The 26,237-nt window shown below is 42.8% G+C and overlaps 1 protein-coding gene across 5 annotated transcripts; it reads left to right on the top strand.

Annotated features, from left to right (window-relative positions):
* The first annotated feature begins 26 nt into the window (after positions 1-26).
* On the top strand, positions 27-25,030 carry LOC1272400 (protein Mo25). 5 transcript variants are annotated; one of them, XM_061658994.1, is made up of 7 exons: positions 27-139; positions 13,037-13,437; positions 20,564-20,680; positions 20,751-20,893; positions 20,972-21,305; positions 21,389-21,493; positions 21,604-25,030. In XM_061658994.1, the coding sequence occupies exons 2-7, from the start codon at positions 13,309-13,311 to the stop codon at positions 21,784-21,786; spliced, it is 1,011 nt and encodes a 336-aa protein (XP_061514978.1). In that variant the 5' UTR covers positions 27-139; positions 13,037-13,308; the 3' UTR covers positions 21,787-25,030. The 5 variants fall into 5 exon arrangements, with proteins under 5 accessions (XP_061514978.1, XP_061514984.1, XP_061514990.1 ...); XM_061659000.1 differs by having other exon boundaries at positions 137-350; XM_061659006.1 differs by having other exon boundaries at positions 137-298.
* Positions 25,031-26,237: the final 1,207 nt, after the last annotated feature.

Consider the following 26,237-nt stretch of genomic DNA (forward strand, 5'->3'; position numbering starts at 1 on the left):
TTTTTTACGCTATTTAACTTTAGCCGTTCCCACTGTGTCAAGGTATTGGACACACGGTTGCCTCAACCAGCAGGGTCATCCAGCATATCTTTCCGGCTGACGTACATTCTTGCCCAACGCGCGCCCCGTGTGCTTCAGTGTGAGTGTGTGTGTGAGTTTGTGTGCGTGTCGGTGTGGTCCGTCCTTTAGACGTTTCTGGTTATTCTATCGGTCGGTGTGCGGCAGCCAGGAACGAACCCAAAAGCCAGCGAAACAGTGTCGTGCATGTGTCGCCCTGATCCGGTCCACACTGACGGGGGTGGGTTGCGTGTGTGTGTGTGTTGTGTGTGTGCGGCTGCTGCACTTTCTAAGTCGGTGAATAATAGAACAGGATCCGCCGCGGGCCACCTTGCGAATCGTCTTCCCTCCCCCACACGAGTGTAACAATTCCTGTGCCCATCCGTGTGTGTATTTACGCGTGTGTGTGTGTGTGGGTGTGTGTCTTATCACTGCACACCTTTTTTTTGGGGGGTGTAGGGTGTGTGTGTGTGCACGCAATTGCACGCAAATGAGGAAAGGGAATGAAAGGAGCAGGAATCCCGTCCCGAAGTGACACAATCGTAATATTGTTGATGAAAATAGAGCGTCACAGCAGCGCGACGTGTGCGAAAGCGAGATAGAGGCAGCGCGAACGAAGAAGAAGATGCGCCGGAAGGCGAAGCGAAGAGCGGGGCGCGAAAGGGCAGGCAGATGACAGCATTAGAGTGTGTGCGCGCGAGGCAGAGAGAGAGAGAGAGAGAGAAGATGATGATGAGGAAAAAAAAACAACAAAACCATCCCGTATCTCCTTATGCCTAATTTGTGTTTCTGTGTGCGTGTGTGTGCTTGTGTGTGCAGGCGCGTGATAGTGTGCTACCGTGTGGCGGAAGTGGCCACTCTGTAATTGCATGTTTGTGCACGTATGTGTGTGTGTGTGTGTGTGTATGTGCAAAAAATGATAAATAGAACCATGCACGCCCGCAAACCACCCCATTTCGGTGACCGGTATCACCACCCACCACCTCTCCTGCCTTTCAGGAATGGGGTTTAAATATTTGGGCAATTCAGGCACTCCTCCCACCACCCACCTCTTACACACACACACACTGGCCGTCTTGAGGCAAATTTGGGGGGAGAGCCTTCCAATCCTTTCCCATCACACCCTCCCAAACACCCCCCCCCCTCCGCCCGTCCACCTCCCTATCCGCAAAAACCACACACACACACACACTCACACAGACGCCAAACTACTTCCTATCTCGTTCCTTATTTTTCGAATTGTTGTTGTGCTATGTGGTTCCCCTTTTGGTGTGGAAATGTGTTGCCCTTTTTGTTCCTGTTCTTTTGGTTTTGGTCTGACAGTAAATGTGAGCGATACGCAGAGAGAGAGAAAGAGAGAAAGAATGAAAGCGTGCGTATGTGTAACCATTAAAAAAAAAACAAACAAGAAGAAACACTAGCAGAACTAGCAGAAGATTGTCACATGTTAAGCAATAATTAGAAAGCAATGTGGAACAAATGAAAAACAACAATGCAACTCCTCTGTCCCCTTTCCATCTCGCAATCAAATCAAATCACACATACACATACACACAGGACAGTGGAAGATTCCTTTTTTGTCGTTCCTTTGCTAAATTGAATCGTTCGTTTCATTCCTTTACTGTCAACGATTGATGTGTGAGTGTGTGTTTTGCGTCACAATCTATTCCACGATCAACCGCACTGTTGTACATCCTTGAACAAGGCCACGAAAGAAACCGTTACCTGCCGGCGCCGCATACATACACATAGCCAGGAAGATTTCTGGCCTTCCGTCCTTCCGACCTTCCCTCTCTTGCTTCTCTTTCCATTGCAATGTATAAAATCTTTTTGGTCCTTTTGTGATGTTAACACCTCGTCATCTCGTCATCCACAAAAAGAAAATTCGACCGCTCCTACCAGTGGAACAGCTGATGGTGCGCCTGCCAAGAACGACCCCAATATTTCCCCCATTCCGTCAAAATGATAATCTTACTCTGCATTAGGGGTGAGAGCTCGGAATCGGAGCTACCCGATTCCGATTCCGTGTTCGGAATCAATTCCGGAGCCGATTCTGATGCTGGAATCGATTCCAATTCCGGAGTCGATTCCGGAGTTGACTCCGGAGTCGATTCCAGAGTAGACTATCGAATCGATTCCGCGATCAGAATCGGCTTCGGAATCGGAATTGACCTGAGAATCGCAATTTGCCCCGGTAACGGAATCATAATTGATTCCATAATTAGAATGAGCTGCCAGAATTATTAGCCAGAATTAGAATTAGAATTAGGAATGTAAATTAATTCTTGAATTGAAAAAAGTATTCGTATTGGTTATCAATACGTAGTATGATTGGACCAAAACCCCTATTTTTATGGCGATGCCGAAACTGACTCCGTTTAGAAGCCGATTCTAATTTAGGAGCCAATTCCAATTCGAGAGCCGATTTCGATTCCAGAACCGATTCTTATTCCGGAGTCGATGCCGGAACGGATTCCGAATTCTGGAGTCGATTCCGGAATCAATTCTGGAGTCGATTCCGATTCTGGATCCGATTCCTGAACCAATTTCGGAGTCTCCGATTCCGGAGCCAGTACAGGGTTACTCTAACCCAGCCCAATCTCACCAGCGCGCAGGATTCGAAGCAAATCGTTCTAGGAAAAGAGAATCTTGTAAGTCTTTCTCCGAGTTACGCGACACGTGACTAACGTGAATTCGAGTTGTGAGTCACGCGATTTTTTTAATTTTAACAGTTTATACGTTAAATCAGTGCAATTTTCTCCGCCAATTGTCAAATGCAAAATAAATTTAATTATTTTTGAATGTTTGAAATCGCTATAAAGACAGAAATAATCTTATCTTTTATGCGATTTCTAAATAAGTCATTTAGTACATAAACGCACTAATTAAATAAAAAATAACTAAATATAAACAATTATTTGGCTGCAAAACGTGATATTCGACCTGCGCGAATATACAAGATACGCGAATGTCTCCGGAACTCAATAGTCGCTTAACTCGGGGAAAGACTGCAGTATGACAGAAGAGCTTTGAGTTGCAGGGTTTTTACTTGATTTTACAAGCTTAGCATTGTTGAACACAACTGCAACATTTCAGAAGATATCGCAAGCGCGCTACACAATATCACAAGGGGTTTTGCGGCTTGTAGCAATCATCTAACCAGCGCCTGTACACGTTTTCAAAGTTACGCACACACCCGAAAATTGAGAGCACAGATTGACTTGAATTTGTTTAAACACATGTAGTTGAATACTTGCTTGAATCCGCAGCCCTGGAATTGTACCGCGCTTGCGATATCAAGTGCGAAGGCTGTCTTAAGCATGATGACGTTCTGAAAACAACTTAAGAGCTTGTCCTGTCAAATTCTGCAGTTGCGTAAAACGTTGCTACGCTTGGGAAATCAAGTAAAAAACCCTGTGACAGGTACCTAGTTCACTCTATGAAACGACATCCCAACAATTCGTTACCTTTATGCGATCAAAGAGCAAATGGCAAATATTAAACATTAAACATTTTCAAAAGACATGAAGAAAGATTGCTTTATGATTCTTCTGCTCTCGTGATTAAATTTTCAAATGACATCAAATGTCTTTTTTACGTAAAATATTATAAATAAGAACCATAATTGACAACCGCAGCTCAACATGTTGGTACATTCTCGGAATTCCTGAAATTGCGGATTTTTATAGTTTTGCAACATTCTCGGAATTCTGTAATTGCGGACTTTTAATGTAAATTTGTTAGTTCCGTGTTGATTCTTGATAGTTTTGATGCATCAATATGAACTATGTATTTAAAAAAAAGGGTTAAATAAATTAAAATGCAAGAATCCCAGATGTTTGGAAAATTCTTGGAGATCCTGAAATTGTTAATAGCAATCCTAGCTAGAATTTTATTTGGGCATTTTCCATGCAGAGTTTTTAGCTTAGTGTCTGCTCTTAATAGTTCGGCTGCATCTCCTCTGTTCTATGATTTTTTTAAAGGAATGGTACATCACGTTATGCAAAAGAATCCATATCTTCACATGTCCAGCAGGAAACTTTTCAGGAACAATTTTCTGTGAAATCTTACACAAAGTGAAATGTACATTATTTTCTACAACTAGGATCTTTTTATTTCCTTCTGATATGCTGATTTACCAAACCAGCTACCAGTAGAATTATCAAATGTCAAAACTCAAATAATTGCTCACTTTTGCCGCGTAATTAATTGCGAGCGAGTGCGATTAAATGTTATGGCTACAACGGACTAGTTCGGTTTGGTAAACATTTCCACAAAAACATACACACAAACATACGCTCCTTACTGGTAGAATTACCATTTCTAAACATTTCGAGCCGCAGGCACGCCAATGCTTGTTGACAGTCGTCCGTAATCCAAGCGCACTATCGGCAGAGCAGTTGTAGTTTGCTAATAAAGTGCACACCGAGCAATGTCACGTCTCCGATTAGTCCAATGGTGGGACCGTGCAGTCCAAACAGCAAACACACCGGTTGCTCCAGTAGCAAACAAGCTAGTTGTGTTTTTTTCCCTCGTCTGACGCCTATTACGCAAAGGTGCGGATCCGTGTAGTAAGACTACCGCAGCATGTGCTGGTGTACATGGAACGCGTAATGTTTACACGCTAGCGGAAAGATTATAACGGGGGAAAAGTGCTGAGCTAAGGGTTGCCTTTCGAGAGATTGTGACGTCACGGGGCGCTCGGAGATGCTGTGAACGTTGAGATGGGTTAAGATGGCAAGCTTACAATTTAGGCAAAGAAATGTCGTTTAAAAGTTCAGGATGTTAGTCCAATGTCCTTTGCGTTTCACTAACGGCTGCGTTGACAGTTATTTTCTGTAACTGTTTACTTAATTTTTAAATCAATTACCATTGTCGGGTCTAAGATGGGAATATTGTTAGCCCTAGTAAAATTAAATCCATATATATTGTTTTAATTTTGTACCAACCTTACAAAGATTTGTGTCAACAGTTGATTGCAATGACTTCGCCATTTAAATCATTTTGTGTTTTGAAAAATTATAGAAAAATATTATTTCGCGTGTTGATAACATATTGTTTGTTTGAAGGGAAAAAAAAACAGTCGAAACAATAAATTTGGCTCGATGAAGAGTTTTCGGACCAAAATCAACCTTTAAGTATTGGTATGATAAGTTAAAATGTGGTGAAATGAGCACTGAGAATGATGATCGCAGAAGACACCCCAAAGAGGTGGTTATCAACAAAAACAAACATTAATAAAAATTGATCTAGAAAGCTGACACCCAAAAGATCTCTCATAGTGATCATCACAAATATTTGGGATGTGAGAAAGCCTAATGCAAATTGGTTACCGCGCGAACACACTAGTGCTGGGTTTCATGAATCTTGTGTTGCTATTCATTCAAATTAGTCTTCAGCGATGAGTGATCCGAATCTTGTATCGCCTCTCTAAAGATTCATGAATCTTTGAAGATTGAATAATCTCGACATATTCATGATCTAGATCTAGATTTATGAATCTCCAGGAGCACATGGTTCATTAGACATACATAATTTTGAGCATATTCTGTTATAATTTGTATTTATTATATTATAATTTGCGCGATCCCATGTTACAGCCGTTAACTCGCACGACATGCCCATCGTGGTTCTCGCATAGACCGTCTTTCCCTAGCAAAAAAGACTATCCGGCTGCGTGATACCAAGAACTCTAGAATGCCTGTATGGGCTGGCATAAACACGTTGGTTGTTACACCAAGAAGAATTCAATATTTCGAGATTAATGGAAACTTCGTGATTCATGAATTCCAACGAAGATTTAGATTCATTGAATCATTTCAAAGATTCAAATTCATGAATCTGATTAAGATTGAATCAAATTCATAAATCATGATCTGATTAATGAATTGGGTAACAAATTGCTTTCCCATCTACCGTATGCTCCAGACATGGCTCCCAGCAACTAAACATTTCCCGATCTCAGATACCAAAAGGATACTCGCTGGGAAAAAATGTTCGTTAAATGAAGAGATGATCACCGAAACTGGGGACTAATGTGAGGCAAATAACAAATCGCACCAACCGCATGGTATCGAAAAGTTGAAAGATCGCTATAATTGATGATGCTCCACTCGTAATGTGGCGTTTTTGAAATAAGAACAACATAATTTCCCCAAGGAACATTTTAAATCTTATCATATTGTTAACGATGTTGTTACGGTCATTTAATTAAACCTTCCCTTTTTCATTTGAGAGTCGTGTATGACCCAATAAGATTAAAATAAAACTCACTTAAGAATGAAAGGGCTCATAACTCTATTAAGACTGCTAGTTAAAACCATTTCTAGACCTTTAAGAGGCGAAGCGCAAATAAACTATTAAAATTTCAGCTTATTGCTATGGATATGTTCTTGAGAATTTTGTTGTTGTATTGATATTTTTTCTCACGATCTCACTCGCGTATGTGCAGAAATCCATGCCAAGAAAATTTCACCGTTGAAATGCATTTTAATAATTTAAAAAATATCAAATTGCCTCAATAACATGCATCTTTTTAGTTTAAAAATTAAATATTTTCAAAATACAGGCATACAGGGTCAAAATGAAACATGACTGACACATATTGGACACATAAATCAACAATCATATTAATAAAAATGGATTCCTTGGATTAATGGATTAAAAATGGCTTAAGATCAGAAGGACTTTCCTGATTACAAGTTCAGTTGATTTGTTGTGCAATATGTGTGGCTAAGATCTTTTTAAACAGCACATAGCTTTAGGAAGCGCTTGTTCAGACTAAAAAGTTTGAAGACTCTCCGCGTACAAGCAGTGTCAGAGATACGCAGAACCTTGTACAAAAAATCCCTTGTACAAGGAACCTTGGAATACACATATTTACATAATCGTGGTTTTCTCAGATTTATCCCGTATATAGATTATTAGAATTAGACAGATCTAATAATCTTTGCAGGGGATAAAACCACCCACTGGAAGCAAAAGGAAAAGAAGATTAATATGTTATAGCTGAAAACTGCAAAATACAACTTACGCAGAAGTTAGAATTACTCGGCTTATCCAGTTTTTGCGTTAATAGCGTATTTCAGATACAATCTGTATAACCTGTTCCATGTTCCCTTCGTCCAAGACTTAATATTCATTTAATAACATCAATTGATATTGATGCCTTAGTCTCAAATAACAAGTCTTTAAACGTGCTTAAGAATACATTTACAGGTTGATTAAAATCATCCATCAAAACTCCAATTTTGGTTTTTTCAGACAGTCTTATAAGCGTCTTCAGAACGTTTTAAAAGTTTAATAACTTTCAAGACTGGTAAGCATCTTCAAAAGACATGTTAAAACTATGTGGCTCGGTACACTCATAGCAAAGAATGCTTTAATACATGTTTAAGTGTAAAGGGTATGGACAATGTTTCTTGGGTTTGCTAACAAATTGTGTTTTAGCTTAATAGGCGAACAAATATCTAAATTTGCTTTTTTTGCAGCGTGCACTGTTGCTTAATTTAGAAAAGATTTGCTCGCTTGATGCACTGCCCTGCAAAACCCTGCAATCTAGCCAAAACGATCACGCTTGGCGAGATTGCACCGCATCGCGTAATGGTGCCTCGCGGTGATACCTCAGCATCTGTCAAGCGTAGTGTGTGTGTGTGTGTGTGTGGTGCAAGTGATCGTGTGTAAATTTGGGAAAGCTCTGTACGGCACACATTGCCCCATGCGCATTATATTTTCCCGCTCATCGTCTCCCCCACGATTGTGGCCACCTTTTTAATGACAGGAGGAAGAAGGAGCAAAGGTAAAATGGCAATTGGAGATAAGCTCGTGGCCTGCCTGCCTATGATGATGATGCTGATGGTAGTGAAGGATGTTCTACCGTTGCCACCATTAAACCACAATTACCAGAAGCGTCATAATTGGTTGGCACACATCACCCCTATCCGGTCATGTGACGTCATTGCAACACGTACTCTGTGACGTAGCAGCGTGTTGAACCACGCGAAGGGATGGAATTCCGTTGTTTGTTGTTGTCCGAATCGCGCACTGTTTACGGTCGCTCGGGCACACACACACATATTGGGTTGTATTTGCGTATGTGTGTTTTGCTATTTGTTAACGATCCATAACGGGGTGGGCAGTGGCTGCTGCGCAGAACGATCAGGCGCGTTCGCGTGTCCGCAGCCAGAATGAGCCGAAATCCGTAGCAGGAGAAGACAAAAACAAACAAACCGGGAAATTCGGCTTCGGCTGCAAAAGAAGGGAAGAACACAGAGCGAACGAGCAGGCTGCGAGCATGCTTGCCGAATGGAAACCCACCCAGTCCCCAGATGTCGGCACCGGCAAGAGAAATTGGGGCCGTCCGAGCCCCCTCTGGAGCCCGCTTCCGGTTAGCCCACGGCCGATTTGGCGGGGCTTTGGCGGGGCGACGATGCGAAACGCGGTGCGGCCTAAATCGTACCAGTTTTTAGGCTATCGGTTTTGCTTCCTCTTTTTTTGTTGCTTATGATCATGAAGTTCCATGTTCGATCGTTTCAGCGTAAAAATCACCTGATCAAACGATTAGGTCAGTGATGTCTTGTCTTTTTTTTTTTGTCGTTCACTTTGGCGTCATGAAGGCAACCCCTGCAGCTGTGCTACTTTGTGGCAAGCAATTAGTCATCGCTCTTTCGACCCGATAACACTGCACATGGCTTTGGCTTCTGCGGGAAAAGTGGCGGGTTGCATTTTCGGGATCCTGCGTTCGCCCAGCCTCACCCTTGGTAATGTTGGCTTATCGGCAGCAGAAATAAACCTAAACGAAGCACGCGTCTGCTGTAACGAGGGCAATAGGTGAAACGCCTACGACACGAACGATCACGAGCGGGGCTCGGTGGGCAAACGTCACACTGCTGATAACAGGGACGCTAGAGGGGAGTGTGAAGATGCACCCTGACTTGGTTCCACCATCGGCTGCTTTGTTCCATCGCCAAACCGCTTCGAACCGTTCGGTTTGGTCGGGTGAGAAATTGATCATAAAATTAGATTTGTTAAATATGGCCAGCGCATTAGCGGGTGGATTGTTTGCGGTTTGCTTTGTAATTGGATGTGTTTGAGCACCTAATTATCCCACTTCAGTGTACGACGCCAAACAGCCGTGAAGCTTTATTTGCTCATTATTCGTTATAATCCTTATCCCCAATAGAGTGGAGAATGTATCACGTGTTTTACGTTAGTTGCTGCTGGAGTTTAATGCCATTCCATTAGCAGAGTTTAGAAAACGTCTTCATGATCTCATAAGTATTCTTGGAGCAAAATTCTATAATGCTTATAGCAACCTGCTATCGTTTAATTGAGGAGTTATACACTCTGTTTAATATCGAACGAGACTGTTGAACAAGTCTTTGTGCGTAAGGTGATCATTCATCTCTGCCTAAATTTAAAGAACTCTCAAAACACCCACTATTTCCATGTGGGATTTGCCTAGTTCATGTGAATATCCATCGAATTTTTTTATTTAAGAGGAACTGTCCAAACAGGCCGTATGGTCTAAAATTATATTAATATTTAACGAAAAATAAAACAAAAAACTTCTAAAAAAACTGTCAACTAACGTAGATAACACAACTCATACAGTGCAAGCCATATATGCACTGGTGATCGATAGCTGGCAGAGCGTTGCCTGAAAAAGCTGCCTTGCGAGCAGTCGAGAAAAGGTGCGACAACATCAACAATAATCAACACGTCATCCATCAACTGCGTAATGCTGAGGGGGAGGGGTGGTGGAGGAGCTGTCGACAAATGTTACAATTTGTTACACGGGTAAGAGGGAGAATTAAACTTTAGTTACGTAATGCAAACAATTTTTTTTCATATAAGAAATGAGTAATAAACGATGATTGTCCTGCTTGATTAAACTACATTCGCGGTTATGCCGGCCTAAAAAAGGATTTCGCTACTTTTTATGTACTACGTAGCCGAATAATACGTCACTGCTAGGGGGCCGGTTCATGTGAGGATTGAACTCACGACGGAATTTGGTTACCACGGTCGGATGGACGGAAAAACTTACCGAAGAACGTTACAATTTTATTACGCTACGATGGTTGAAAATGTGCAATTTTTGCGTTACGTAATTGATGGATGACGCCTTATATTCGACAACAAGAGTTCAGGTCTATTGCATAGTCGCGAGGACATCCGTAAAAAAGGGCAGACAAAAGGTCCGATTCCGAATCAAGACCACACGTCTCTTCGAATAATAAGGAAGGTCCTAATCCTAGTAGCACCCTAGTACATATGACCAACGCTCATTATACAAATCGATCTGCCACATGGATTGTTATAAACGCACCTCTCGTAAGCAGCCTGCTGAAATCGATTGCTCTTTATCAAAAATCCACTGCGCGTAATGAACGGTTATCAAAAACCTGATGCGACGATGCATACAAAGTATGCATCTAGTCTAAACTCAATTGTAACACTCTTATACTTCTGTCTGTACATGTCAGGGCACATACGGATCATCGATAGAGTGAACTAAACGGCCGATTAGGATCCCGAGCTCAACGAAGACACCTTCTTTCTCGAGCAGTCTGTAAAGGGTTTCAACAATTCTGATGTACACATTTTGCCGAACTACAGGCTTAATACATAATATTTCAACATCTTTTACACCAAAATAAACACTATGGTCCATGGACTTTGTGATGTCAGTGGCTTAAATAACATCATGCAGTCAGCTCGGGATGACACGAGCGTCTGGAATTTATTTTTACCACGCAACTGGAGTTTGTTTTTTTTTCTCTGGACAGGCTGGATAGTACGAATGCCGAACACCTGTTTGCATTTGCTGGTTACATTCTTGTAGACAAATAGCTCTTTTTTCTATTTGCAACACTATGATGAATAGTTTTGTATGGTTTTGGAACATCACGCAAAGTGTACACCCAAACATTGAATTACTCTTTCATACCAAACCTTCCTCATTGGTTCATCAAAATCATTTTTGAATGGCTTATGGATATGGGCAAGTGAAGATTGTATTACATTTTCTTATGAGTAGTTTTTTAAGGCAAGGACAAAGCATAAAGCGTTCTTGGGGCCTTATTGGGGGCAATATATCAGTTTTGACAATAGATCAGTTGATAGACATGAGGTATGAATGATCCTTAATATTTTAAACCAGCCTCATGTTTTGTGTAGAGAACAATTTAACTTACTTTAGTTTTATGGTTTTTAAACTATTAGTTATATTCATGCAGTGTACTGCAGGTTAGGTTGTCGTTCAAAATGGGAGGAAATAGTAGGCAACATTAATTAAACATCGGGTCCAGAATCAGAATCGGCTTCATAACCGGAGTCAGTTTCGGCATCTCCATAAGAATAGGCGTTTGGGCCTAATGATGCTACATAGTGATAGCCGCAAAGAATCCAAATTTACTTGTAAACGATCCATTCTCATGGAGATTCCCGGACTGATTTCGCTTCTGAAACTTCGTCTTTCAATTCAAGAACTGACCCTCATTTCGGAGCTAATTCCAATTTTGGAGTCAATTCTGATTCCGTTTCCGGAGCATATTGTGACTCTCTCTTGAATTGAAACGATGTCAGCAACGTTATCGGCTCGGAAGATGATTCCGAACACGGAATTGGAATCATGTAGGTCCGATCCCGAGCCTCCATCACTAGTTAATACATATCCACGTAATATCTAAGAGTTTTGTTGATTTATTCATGTGCCAACAATCAGGCATCAAGAAATTTTGTAAGCATCGTTTAACATAAAACTATTGCCACAAGTGTGTCTCGTCATGTATATTGACGAGTGTTTGTTGTGCTGGATACGAGAAAGAAAGTTTTCCCTGCCATTTGCTGCCACTCGGAGGAGTTTCATATGTGGTGTGCAAGTGTGTTGTAGATTTCATGGCAATAAATTTATTCCAAAAAATATATTTAAAACCTCAACTATGCTGGAAAATAATTACCACCACAAATATTTAATTGTGATGAAACTGGCTTTTTCCAAAAAAAAAAGACTAGCAGGAAGTAGTCTATCTGCGGAACATCAAACTCTCCTAAGATATAAACTCATAAAAGATCGTATCAAGACAATGAATCAGTAATAATGACTAATAAATAGTGAATTACAAATATCTTTCCAATACTTCAGATTTTATCAGATGCGTATATGCACCCTTTTTACCATCACATTGGCGGTAAAAAATGAACCAATAATTTCACTTTTCATACAAATTATGGTTCAAAGAGCCTCCCGCAAAAGTTTTTTGTATGACGAGTGAGTCACAGGCACGGACTTAACTCGATATGCGGGGCTCCACTGTATTGTCCTCAGAGTGTTATTGTTATCTCTCTTCTCCTCCTCTTTCTCTCTCTCTCTCTCTCTCTCTCTCTCTCTCTCTCTTTCTCTCTCTCTCTTTCTCTCTCTCTCTTTCTCTCTCTCTCGCTCTCTTTCTCCCTGGAAACTGTCACAAATTGTGACAGCTTTGTAGCGCTCCTGCGATCCGGCAATTCGAGCAGTTTCGCCGGCAGAGTGTGTGTGTGTGTGGACTCCCCCCCACCCTGTTTACGAACAGCATTTGATCGAAGCTGGAGCCGATCGGTTTCTTCTTCTTCTTCGTCTATCTCCTCTTGTGCACTGCCTCCTCTCGGAAGCGCTTCGCGAGTCCGCACCGAGCACGTTCGGGGCATGCATTGTGCATTCTTGCATTGTGCATCGTGGTGAACGGTTGGGCGTGCGCGCGCGTACATACAAAACCATACCGCTCTGGGTGTTACTTGTGATTGTTATTTATTTTTTGTTTTTGCACCCGTTGAAGTGATTTCCCTGCTTCCCGTCGCTCGGCAGGCCAATTTCCAGCGAGCAGTCTCAGCAATCATCTCTCTGCCACCAAATCTTTCCCAAAAGACCCGTCCGTCAGCGTTGCCTCGATAAACCTTGCCAGTGGGATTTTACAAACGTTTTTGTGCCTTCTTTTTGCAGCATTCAAAAAAAAAAATCGCTCATCCCTATCAAACACAAATAGTGCTTAGTGCGTGAAACGTGGTTGTCGTGTGTGTGCGTGCGGTTTTATTGTTGTGCATTGAACACGAGTGGACGCAGATCATTACTGCGCCGAAAACGTGCGCGCAACAGCACACTCGTGTGAGTCTGTTAGTGATTTCTGGTTCGGCGGTGCGTTGCTTGGGCTGCTCGGGAGGAGGCTTCGTGAACGTGAACGTTTCGGCCATCGTGAAACAGCCACTCGCACCGAGATGCCCCTGTTCGGCAAGTCGCAGAAAAGCCCCCAGGAGCTGGTGAAGGCACTGAAGGAGGCGGTCAACTCGCTGGAGCGCGGCGACAAGAAGGCTGAAAAGGCGCAGGAAGATGTCAGCAAGAATTTGGTAAGTTGGATACGACACTACTACTACTACTACTACTACTTGTAGCATTGCATATTTTTTTTGAGGATTTCGGGAAGTGATTGGGTATTGAAATCCGCCTTGTCGTTGGGTCGCTCTGCAACTCTCTATCTCCAGACCTCCACCCGATCGTAAAAAAGTGGCAATAAAACGTAAACCATCTGCCGACCAACGCAATGAGCAATCCTTTGAAGCATACAAAAATGCGCTTCATCGGTTTTTTTTATTTATTTTAACTTTATTTTATTTGCCTGCCTCAATCGCCTGGGCGATTGGAGCGATGTTGCCTAGGCTGCCTGCACCAAGCATGAAGATATTTATTGGTTCACGCTATGAGAATGATGAAAGTCGTCGGTGTCGTCAATTTGTAGTCTTTTTTTTTATTTCTTAAGTGTATTCTTAACGCATCGATGCATCGGCAAACCATTAAAGATTGCATTTCCGTACGTACGGGGTTTCCTTTTACCGATCTTCTTTTTCTTTCAGTGCCTCTCTACCTCTCTATCCCTTTCTCTCTCGCTATCGAAACGCAGTGATTTGATTGCATGGTGTTACCCCCGTGTCACGTCCGTTGCACACAGTTGCACAGTCTCTTGCACAGTTTGATGCGTTTGATGCGTACATATTTCTGATTTCCCTTCTGCTTCTTCTTCTTCTTCTTCTTCTTCTTTGACTTCACCCAAAACCCCACAGCCCACTTTCCGTCCCTCGCGATCTGAAAGGCGATGGAAGGCGATTTGTAATGCGGCCAGAACATCGTGAGGTCATACGTTTCGTTCCTTCTTCCGGTGGCAAGAAAGCGCCCGTTTTATCGGTAACCATTTTACCGAGCCAATTACAAATAGTCGATGACACATCCTCCCCCCCCCCTCCCCCACCCTGCACTGTGAGGGGCGGTTGGATGGTTGGGGTATGGGGAAAAAATAGTTTATTGAGCTCTTAAAGCAATCGCACTTGTGATTAAAGTGTTCCCCCCCCCCCCCCCCCCCCCTCCCCCATGGAGCTAGAATGCTACAGAACACTTGATGCAAAACTAATTTCTTTTAGAGCGGGTAATGTTGGACATGTTCGTTTTTCTGTGTTGATGCTGTCGGGTTCCTTTTATGATACAGGGGAAGGAGGGGGGCTCCTGTGTGTTTCTAATGCACAGCTACCTGCTAATTTGTGAGAGAGTTGTTTCTTCTTGTTCCTTTTTTTTAGGGTTTACTCTCCTTTTCTCTCTCTCTCTCTCTTCCTCTATCTTTCTTCCTTCTCTTTCTTTCTCTCTTTTTCCGCTTTCAATTCCGCGATGAACCGGTGCATTTTTCATCGGTTTTCCGTTTTCCGAGTGTGCATAATCGAAGTGGCGGTATGTGTGTGTGTGTGTGTGTGTGTGTGTGTATTTGGTTTTGCCTTCTTTTTTTGAATCTTTGCTTTTGATGGTTCTCTCCGGTTCCGGACTAGATACTTACTTTTACCCGGTAAATCAGTGGCGGCCCCATATACACAAACGCTGCCACACAACCATACTGGTACGACCGTTTTTTTTTTTTTGGCGAAGGTTTCACCGGCATTTTTCTCTCGCACACCGGGTACATGGGTGTTTTTTGTTGCCTTGTTAGATAGGTTGTATTTCAAAGATTTATGATACTTGTCGTTGGCTATTAAACAAAAAACAACGAGTAAAAGGAAGATGGCCATACAAAAAGGTGAATAGGACAAAATAAAAAAGGTATTAAAATAAGTTATTTGAAGGTAAAAAATTAAATGAAATAAAATTTGCGAGTCGATTTCCAATGTATATAACATTTTTCAATGATTGCGAGATGCTTTTCAACAGCTGTCAAATGTTGTATTTGCATCACAATAATGTTTCAGTTCTTCCACATGATTTTCAACACGTCGCAAGCTGGACTGTGTCTGACCGTTCTTTGTGGTGTGTTGAAAATCATGTGTAAGAACTAAAATTTTATGTTGATGCAACTCACACCATTTGACAGCTGTTGGAAAACATCTTGCAGGTGATGAAAAAATGTGTGCACATTCGGAAATGACTTGAAAACCCCTGTCAGGCATTAGCAATACGGCTTGACCGTTGTAAAGGACAAAAACAGTATACAGTGTTTTCCAAGTCACTTTTGAATGTGCACATAATAATTCACCGTCACCAAGATGTTTTTCAACAGCTGTCAAATGGTGTATTTGCTTCATGACGAAATTTCAGTTTTTAAACATGATTTTCAACACATCAGAAAGAAATGTCAAACTCAATCCAGCTATAGAAGTGTTGAAAATCATGATGAAGAAATTCAAAATTATGAGGATGGAAATTAAAAATCAGATTGCTGAGAATTAACACCTTGCACGCGGTGAATAACTACGTTTACATTTGGAAACTGATTTGGAAAACCTTGTAAAGATATTTTTAGTGTGTTATTTATTTTCAGAATAATTTTGTTGAATCATCATGTATAACAACACAAGGGGACAATATTTACGTCCTAGCTTAAAGCGTAATTGCACGACAAATACGATGATCAGTTGATCTATTAGATATAATTTTAAGGCTGCCCAATGTACCGGCTAAAACGCTTTGATTATTCTCGTTCTCAACTTATTGATATGACAAGAGTACTTACAAAGGTACAAGGGATATGACAAGGGTCTTACGAACCATATAAGAGAATAGTTCAATCCCTTAGAGGAATGTTGCAAATCGGTAAGAGAATGTTGCAAGCAAGCTGTGGAAGTTTGCAATCATATAGGGGAGTGTTGCAATCAACTAGGGGAATTTTGCAACCATACTGTGGAGCTGTCGTCAGACAGCCGCTGTAAATACCCCACAATAGTTTCGTTAATTTTACTATCTTATAATGTTTAATTATGGCACCGCAGCAGGATTTGTTTAGTTTATCATGTGTACAGTTAAATACATTGCCGTTGGGCAATACATTTTTGTAGTTTTGTGACTCAAAATGTATCCGCTACAATGAACATATTTTTTCGATTTCTACTCTCCATGGAGACTATTTTGAATACAAGTACATCTCAATAAAATGGTATTGCGGGTCCCTAGTTTGAACACTTTACAAATAACTGACATTGCAACTAGTATGCTTGGTTTCCTATCGAAAGATGGCTGTAGGGAAATTATAAATTAATGCAATTATCTGTTATCGCTATACGTTCGCTATTATTGCGGTACACGACACAGCCCCATGTTCAAGAAATTAACGTTAAAGCTCATTAAAATTTGTTAAATTCATTTGGAAGTATAGATACCACATTGCACACATGCCCGTCATAAGACGAAGATGATTTATATTGCAGCAGGATCAATTTTACAATGCCTGTTGCCAATGGTAAGCATAATTATGCGCTTATAATCGTAAAGCAGTACGAAAAAAGCAATACCAATTGACCGGTCGATCTTTACAGTACCTTCCTTTAATTAACCGTACCATTTTGCGCCCCAGCGAACGATTTATTATGGCACTCGCTTTCACGTCGCTCCTCCCTCCGCCGCCCCAAACTTTCCCGCCGATGACTCACAGTGGCTCGCAGCTCTTCCCTCCCGTTTGGCGCCGTTGGGCTTTTCTGGAGCCACATACGGGGCGAGCAAGCGGTACGGGCAATACAAGATCAGCGATGTTGGACACTCTCCCGCTTGAACTGATCGTTTTGAAGTCGCTTGTACCGAGCTTGCCGCAGGGGGTGAGCCCCATGCATGCAGCGAGGATGCAGCGTAGGCAGCACCGTCGTTGCACCGACGCGGAGGGGAAATGTTATTTTCGCCACACTTTTACTGCACCAATTATGCACACCGGCACAGCAAACAGCCAGCGAGGGACAGAACCGAATGTCTGCCCGACCGGCGATGACTCACGACGACCGCCGGCTCCCTCGGCAATTCCTTCCCGTTGGTCGTAGTTTGACCTCGTCTTCTCGCGAGACCTTCGCTCTTACCCGACAAGACGAGAGTCGGGCGGCACGCGCGTATTCCTTGGGCGGGCTGTGGGCGAAAACAAACCCGAACCAAACCGAAAGCAAGGGAAGTGCCGTTTTATTGGTGTTATTTAGCTGCACTTCGACTCGGTTCTAGCAGGAGCTCGGTCATGCTTCATGTTTCCAATAAAAATCGAAACTCCCCTCCCATGCTGGGACCGCTTTGATGGCGCGCTGATCGGTCCTCTCTGGTGTGCCGTGTTTCTTTTGCGAGTGCGAGTTGGGGTTTTTGCATTCGTGTTTTATTGCAGTCCCGCGTCCGCGCCGCGAGAAGATTCTTTTCGCGCAAGAACGAACGAAAATCAAAAGGATGCAAAGAAATGCTGAACGGTCCCGCGTCAACAAAGCGTCGTAAATTTTGTGCAGCCCGTGTGTCGTCCATTCGCTGGCGATGGCTTAAGTTTCCATCGCTTTGCGCGGTGGTGGTACGTGAAGCTGCCCGGCGAGGGAGGTAGCTCATTTCCTGAACTGTAGCTCCAGACGGGCATAAAATTAGTTTTTAATGCTCGCCTTTTCGAACACAAATAAACATCACCCCTTCGAAGGCATTCGTCACTCGCTCGCCGAAAGGAGCATGCTTACGCTGGTATTGTGCAGTCATTCCCCAGAAGTCGTAAAACATAAACATAGCAAAACCGATTATTTATTTGTGAAATTAGCCAGCAAAAAAAAACAACTATGGTACATACAAAAATAAATTATGCCTACCGACTGCCTTGATTGGCATAGTCACGTCCAGACCAGGCTCTATCGAAGGAGCGACAAAGTGACACAAGGGTGCAAATACCGCAAATGCTTACTAATAATGCTGAGCCAGCTTTGCCACTCTGGTGGCATTATCAGAAGCATACACACTTCTGTCAATAGTTTACCGGTGGGACGCGTTAGTGAGCAGCTACCTCCCCGGGGCATGAGTCATTTGGTCCACTGCATTGTTCGCGCAAGATATGCAAACATCGCATCTGTGTTTTTATTTTGCTAACGATGCATCATGGTAGTCATCAGAGCTCTTGCTGCTAGTGATATCAACCGGCGAAGGGCATATCTCCTCGTTAGAGTTGGGAGAGTGTGTGGAATCTGATTTCAACTTTGTTTTGACGGAAGCTGTCACAGTTGGCACCGTCCTTTGTTTTGCTGAGCAAATCAGTGTCAGCTCAGATGATCCTGCTAGATTCTGCGATTGTGTGATGTCATCAAGACATTCCGTAGCGTCACGTTCATTCACGTTTGAGGATGGAAATCATTATCGTTCGCACAGATGGCATGTAGCAATAACCTTAAGAAAATAATATAACATGACGAAATGCTCATCGGCCGTTTTACCTCAGATATTTGAGATCGGAAACTTTAGCGTAATCGAATGTTCTCCAGACACCCCATGCAATGTGCTCCTGTAGCCTTTAAAATCTGGAATTAAGAGATTCTTCATGATTGAGATTCTTCGCTATGATTCATGATTCTTCAAGAATATTAGAAATATGGTCGTGACGATTAATAAGGTCTTTCAATAAATAAGGACGTAAATAAATAAATAAATAAATCTTCAAGAATCGATTTATCTGAGTTGTTACTTTCTTAGCAATGGACCACAACTAACCTCAGATATAGAGCATCTCTCATGTTGCACGTCCTCAAGTTGCAATGTATGCGATTGAAGCATGCATGGACAAAGTGACACAAGTGTGCTAACACCGCACAAGTGTACTATTAATGCCATGCTAGCTTTTCCACCTGCATCATACTTGTAGCATTACCCCAAACATGTATACTTGTGGACATAGCTTACAGGTGAGAAAACAGTACCTTGTCTGGGGGGGCATGAATCATGCCCAACGGCATTGTGCGCGCAAGATTGTGCAAACAGCGCATCTGTGCAGAGTGTTTTTATTTTGCAAACGATGCATCATGGTAGTCATCAGAACTCGCTGCTAGCGATATCCACCAACAAAGGCAGAGCCCCTGGTTAGGAGAGGATAGGAGAGTGTGTGGAATCTGATTTCAACTTTGTCTAGACGGAGGCTGACATAGTTGGCACAGTTTTCTTTTTTTTTTTTGCTGACCAAATCAGTGTCAGATCAGATGATCCTGCTAGACTCTGCAATGTTGTGATGTCACCAAGACATTCCGTAGCGTCCGGTTCATGATTTCATGTTCTAAGAACAAATGGTCATTTTAGCTGGAAATATCATTTTAGCTGAAATTTTTTCCATGACGATGCACCGTTGGCATGAAGCATGAAGTGTAATTCCAATTAATTCCAGTATTAACTTCCTCAGATATTCCCACAAGCTGATGTCCATCAGATGGTAGCAATAGCAGCTAATGGACGTGTAACAACTCCAAATATTAAAAATCACTCATTCTCTGTCCTCGATGTCGTCCTTCTGGAATTCAATATAACCAGAAACCGTAACGATCTTTTGACTAGTATAACGTATAAGTTACCTTTTGCTGGAATGCCGTTCCGACTGAGTTCTTGAAGGTTCAACGAATTTCGAAACCGATCAAGGTAGCGCAACTAGATAGTGATGCTTCCTAAGGTTCTCCGGACATACCGCAGGAACAAGATCGTGAAGATTTTTGCCACACTTACGGAAATGCACATTCTTTCTCGTAAGATCCTGCCGTCTTGAGTAGACATTAAAGTGCACTTGTAAACAAATACCAAAGCTGCCCAGAAGTTTACGATCCTACGGGGCCCTCTTCCGGTGCCGCATTGATTCGTGTAAACAGTGCGATTGATGTGGATATCATGACGGAATCATTTTCCTTCACTGCACTGCTAAATATACGTTCCAGCTCATATGCCGGTACGTACAGAGCAAAACGCCATAAATGTTCGCTCCAGAAAAATACAGCTTGTTCGCAGCTGTGCTATGCGGTGAATCATTTCAGCGAGCGTTTGAACATGAAATAGACACGGAATTTTCGCTATGAGTATGGCAAGGAGTTTCTATTTCCGTGGTTCGGTAGCCTCACTTGACCTCAACTGCAGCTATTCATTCATCAAACTTATCCAAACCAATACGCGGAACGCTGCGTTCTATGGAATGTCAGAGCGCGCTGCACTTTTGTTCGCTGCTGCACCTACTAATGCCTAGTATCTTTTGTTTGTTTTACCCAGGTGTTGATCAAAAACATGCTCTACGGTACGTCCGATGCCGAACCGCAAACCGAAATCGTCGTTTCCCAGCTGGCCCACGAGCTGTACAGCACCAACCTGCTGCTGCTTCTGATACAGGTACGCACGATCAAACATCACGGGGAAAATGACTAAACTAATGCAACCTTTTGGGTTTACATCTGCTCAGAACCTGAACCGCATCGACTTCGAGGGCAAGAAGGACGTGGCACAGATCTTCAACAATGTGCTCAGACGACAGATCGGCACCCGCTCGCCGACGGTGGAATACATCTGCACAAAGCCCGAAATTCTGTTCACGCTGATGGCTGGGTATGTTGAAATTCTTCTTTCTTCTTTGTTTCAATTTAAAGCGTCTGCATCTGTAACTTCTGCGACCATTCCTTGCAGGTACGAGCATCAGGAGATCGCGCTGAACTGCGGTACCATGCTGCGCGAGTGCGCCCGTTACGAGGCGCTCGCCAAGATCATGCTGCACTCGGACGAGTTCTTCAACTTCTTCCGCTACGTCGAGGTGTCCACGTTCGATATTGCGTCCGATGCATTCTCCACCTTCAAGGAGCTGCTCACCCGCCACAAGATCCTGTGCGCGGAGTTCCTTGAGCAGAACTACGACAAGGTGTTCAACCACTACGAGCATCTGCTCAACTCGGAAAACTACGTGACGCGGCGGCAAAGCCTTAAGCTGCTCGGCGAGCTGCTGCTCGACCGGCACAACTTCACGGTAAGGTTCGGGCTGCTTCGGTCGTTGCCCTCTTCTTCCCGCTGCTACGGGGCCGGACTTACAGCTTTTCCCCTATTTGGCAGGTCATGACGAAGTACATCTCCAACCCGGACAACCTGAAGCTGATGATGAACATGCTCAAGGAGAAGTCGCGCAACATCCAGTTCGAGGCGTTCCACGTGTTCAAGGTAAGTTGAGAGCGAAAGAAAGAAAGAAAAAAAGGGGGAGGGCTCTCAGTAACGGGTTCCGTTGTCATGGCTTGCTCTTTTTTCATACCTCCCCTCCTCTTTCCCTGCAGGTGTTTGTCGCGAACCCGAACAAACCGAAACCGATCCTGGACATACTGCTGCGCAACCAGGAAAAGCTGGTCGACTTTCTGACCCGCTTCCACACCGACCGCTCGGAGGACGAACAGTTCAACGACGAGAAGGCTTACCTGATCAAGCAGATCAAGGAGCTAAAGCCGGCCCCGGATCAATAGTCGTGCCGCGCCGACATTGCCACCCGCTCATCCGCAACCGTTAGCGAAACCGTCGGCAGCGTCGTCGTCGCCGCCGCCGCCCTTCGGTCGTAATAGTGTCCAGCGCGTAGTGGCTGGATCCTGTTCTTCGACCGTGCTCTGCAAGGAGAAGCAAAAAAAAAATACCCCAGCGTCACCCCTTGTGTCCGCCTCTCCAGTGTCGAACACGTGCACTTGACTCGGACTGAACGTTTGGTGCCCAGACGAAAGAACAGCCAAACCGAGCGGTACTAGCGCCCACAACACACACACACACACATACAAATTCCTCATAAACAAACACACACATACACACACACGCACACATACAAATTCCTCATAAACAAACACACACACGCACACAAGCAGAAACACACGAAACTAGACAAAATAGTCATAGCGAAGCGTAAACGAACGAATAGCAAAAAAAACGATAATATAGGTCGATACCGAGAGAGAGAGAGAGAGAGAGAGAGAGAGAGAGAGAGAGAGAGAGAGAGAGAGAGAGAGAGAGAGAGAGAGAACGAGAAGAATGGTGCGAATGGGGTCACCATCTTTAGCGAAGGCATACGAAATCAATCGAAAAAGGAAGGTAGATTATCATATGAGGCAGGGGACGCACGCACGCACCCACGGTTTGTAGCGGTTTATATTTTTCTGTTTTGGCTTTTTTTTTTTCTTAGAGCGACGCAGATTTTGGTCACGTCCAGCTCGTCTCCAGCTTAAAATTGGCAATTAGAATTAGGTCTAAAAGTACGACTTATGTTTTGTCCCATGTGCACCCGTAGCTCAATGCAATTAATCCACGCACTTTCTCACTACCCACTCTCAATTGAACGTTTACTTGTGGTTTATGTTGTGTGTTTAGTTTTTATTTTATATTTAATTTACTCTCTGTCCCTATCGGTATGCTCCATGTAATGCATACCCACATGCATATTTCAATGTTTCCGTGTTTTTTTTTGTTCTTTTTCGTTTGTTTTTTTTTGTTTTGCTCGTACTAGTACGTTAAAGTGTTAGCCGGTTTTTTTTTCAAACATGCTGATTGTGGGGCATGTACAGCTTTAGGCATTATTATTGCGCGGAAAGCTTGAAGTGGAAAGGAAGGGAGCGCGAGAGCGACAGAAGAGCGGGACAAAAGTTATCCGATACATAGTGTTAGATAAAGATATATATTGTAAATAATTCTATTCCACTTATATGTTGGCCCACGGTTCGCCGTTTGACGCGATTGACCAGTAAAAAAAAGAAAATTCGAGTGCGCAAACAAGGGCCTCGCAATTGCAATCGCATCATAAGCTCTGCTCCCCCTTTGTGCTCAAATGTGGCGCTCGGTTCAAGGTAATTGGTAGGGTTTTGCAATAAGCGTATTTTTCTTTTGCATCCCTCCGCAACAACGGCAGAGAAGTGGAGTCGACCCCAACCAGCAATGACAGTGTGATGATGGCCAACGTAGCGTTTGCGAAAAGAGGTAGGCTTTGGTCCCCTTGGCTAGTTTAATAGGTTACCGATGAAGATTCGGTTTACTTTTCTCAACCCGAAACAAAACGCCAAAACTGTAAATGCGAACGATTTTGCCACCAGCACCGGATCTACCAACAATAAGCAATACGATAGCACTGGATGATAGAAACACTAAGGGACGCCAAAAATCACGAAAATTTTGTATAATGTTTGTTTCTTTCCTATACACACAACAACAGCAACAGAAAAAAAACCATAAACAAATCTACCTGTTGTATGGAAGTGCGTTTGAAAATGCGTCAAAATCCAACGGTCACAGTCGGGTTTTGGTTGAAGAGGTTTTGTTTGCTTTTTGCTGGAAAGCTTATTAAATGCGTACTGTGAACGTAGTCCCGCTCCCCGCCCCCCCTCCCAACACATAATTTCTAATCATTATTACAAAAGAAACAAAATGCGGCATTGCACGTACATACGAAGACCGAATGGTGAAAGGTGGGGAAAGGCAGCGGGAAAACAAGGGAGAGCGAAGAAACCGAGTAGCATAGTAGCGCGGCATTAAGAAAAGTGGGTATAGTAGAGTCATAGGATTTTAAAAGCAAAGGAAAAAGCATAAATAGACTGTGTCTTATATTAGCGTGAACAAAATTAGACGATAAATCCATACTACCTTCTCCACTCTCACCCCCCCACTGGTCTCCATCTTCCCGCCCTTCCGGGGGCTGTTATTTTAAGCTGCCTCTCTAATCAAAACACGCGCCATCCGCCAATCACATACCCGCTCACGGGTAACGAACGTGTTAGTACGTTCCGCACGATTCGGTTATTCGAAATTTTAGCAAAACTCATAACTCCCAACCTGATCATCCACTCGTTTCAGTTGTCAAATTTGATGCAAAAAATGTGTAATGTTTTCGGGCTTGTTTTGTATTTTATTTTACATTTTGAGTAGTTTATTTTGTTTTTTTTTTTGTTCAGCTTGCCCTCGGTGGTTAAGCTGTAGCTTGCCTGTAGTCGCTTGTCAGATTGTTTAAACCCATCCAAATTTGGTTGGCAGCCGCAACCCTCCAACCCGGAAATAGTAGCAACCTTCACTGCTGTATCAGCTGTTCGGTTTACGATCATTAGGGCGTGTACCGTATGTGCATGCTTGTCATTTATGAGATTTCTCACTCCGTTTCCGAGCGGAAATGGTGGACATTGTTTAATGCAGAAACATAATTATTTAATAAAAATCTTTCTTTCCTACGGTGGGGAGACCAACATTAAAAAAGAGCAGTGGTAAAATCAGTTCACTTTAGACTGCAAAAGCATATATGAGAAACGTTTGGTCTAGCGAGCGCAACCAACCAAGAGATTGGCAAGTGCAGCAGAGTGCAAATACAGTAATACGTGCACATCATAACGGAGATTTCCTTGGATACCTGGATACGAGAGAGAGCTAAACCCTCCATTTCAACGCAGAAATTTCTAAACCAATGGCTGCTAGAAAAGAAAAAAAGTGTATTGATTTAATCCTCTAACTATGTTATTCAACAAATAATTTGTGCTTGTTTGGATCGATGAAATGATAGGAAGCGTTAGAAATATTCAAATACAAACATTTTTGCCAAACACCATAGGTAACAACAAAAAAAAAAAAACACATTAACATTTATAAGATTTTTTTCCACATCCTTGGGTTACTTTTTCTTATCCAGGTTTCGATGTATTTAATTTTTTAAATATTCAAATAAATCTCCCACTGGCGCTTAGGCATAAAGTTTACTTGTTGTTATTAGTGAGACTCTGTGCCGTCAACCAGAAGAAAGCAAATCTTTAACGAAATATCAAACACATCGACTTTTCCCCCCCACCCTTCTGAACACTAAAAACCAACCGCTTTGTTTTGGTTGCGCACGTGCTTACGCTGATGGAAATGAAGTATTTTTTTCGGCATGCATTACAGGGGTTTCCCAGGAGTTATCATAGCTGTGGGGCACTTTATTGGCTTTTCCTTAGGGGAAATGAGCTTTATGTGACGGAGATTGAACCCTATAGCACCCTTGTTTGACAAATCTAATAGGAATTTCCAAGGAGCCTGTCCAAAAAGGGTGCCATAGAGTCCAATTTCCAACATGTGGAGATCAATTCCACAAGAGTCAAGGAAGTGTCTCACAAACAGTGTTGCAAAATGTCATGAGCATCACGAGATATTCACCAACGAAAACAATGAACATATCCGTCGTAGCTTGATGCCCTTTGCTGATACTCAATGAAAGTGCGTCATGACATGTCGAACACGACATGCGAATGTTGGGATCCAACGCGATACTCTGACTGGCAAGTGGAGCGCACACAACTGAAATGATCAGATGTGAGACTCAAACTGTTGGTGCGACCTTCACAAGCCTGGTGGAATTGTGTGCAACCAACTATTGGTCAGTCATTTGGTCGTGACATTTTCTGTCGGTGACATTCACGACATTCTTGGAATATACTTGGCGTGTGGTACTAAGCAACAACATGGGCATTCTTTCTCGCTCTGTCAGCTTTGCTTGTCTGTCCGGTCAAACAGAGCCAGAAACCGTGATGCTGACATGAATTTGTTTCAGCCGGAATTTGTCATGACTGTGTCAGTGACATTTTTCAGAATTGATCACAGTAGAAAAAAATCATTACTTAGTGACTGACCAAGCGTTGATTGCTAAAATGTCACCAAGAATGTATTGATCACACCAACCGTTTGAGCATAACCTTTGATTATCACAATTAACTACGTGGCGCTGACATGGATTTTGTTTTAGTCAGAATTTTTTATGACATTGACAGTAACATTTTGCAGCACTGCCCACAACTATGAGAACCCATGGAAAATCCTGTACTACGCATTCAGTAAATGTTTTCACATTGAAGTGTGATTTAAGCGGTAACGAGTTAGAATAGATCAAAACAGACTCAAACAGAAACGGTATTGAAATATAAGAATTGTT

The sequence above is a fragment of the Anopheles gambiae genome, chromosome X (genome assembly GCF_943734735.2).
Source record: "Anopheles gambiae chromosome X, idAnoGambNW_F1_1, whole genome shotgun sequence".
NCBI lineage: Eukaryota > Metazoa > Arthropoda > Insecta > Diptera > Culicidae > Anopheles > Anopheles gambiae.

What these genes read in the sequence shown, in the direction of transcription:
- LOC1272400 (XM_061658994.1), top strand. Translation starts at nt 13,309, where the DNA reads ATGCCCCTGTTCGGCAAGTCGCAGAAAAGCCCCCAGGAGCTGGTGAAG. An exon ending in TGCTGCTGCTTCTGATACAG is followed by an intron (nt 20,681 to 20,750) that starts GTACGCACGATC and finishes ACATCTGCTCAG; the next exon opens with AACCTGAACCGCATCGACTT. An exon ending in AGGCGTTCCACGTGTTCAAG is followed by an intron (nt 21,494 to 21,603) that starts GTAAGTTGAGAG and finishes CTTTCCCTGCAG; the next exon opens with GTGTTTGTCGCGAACCCGAA.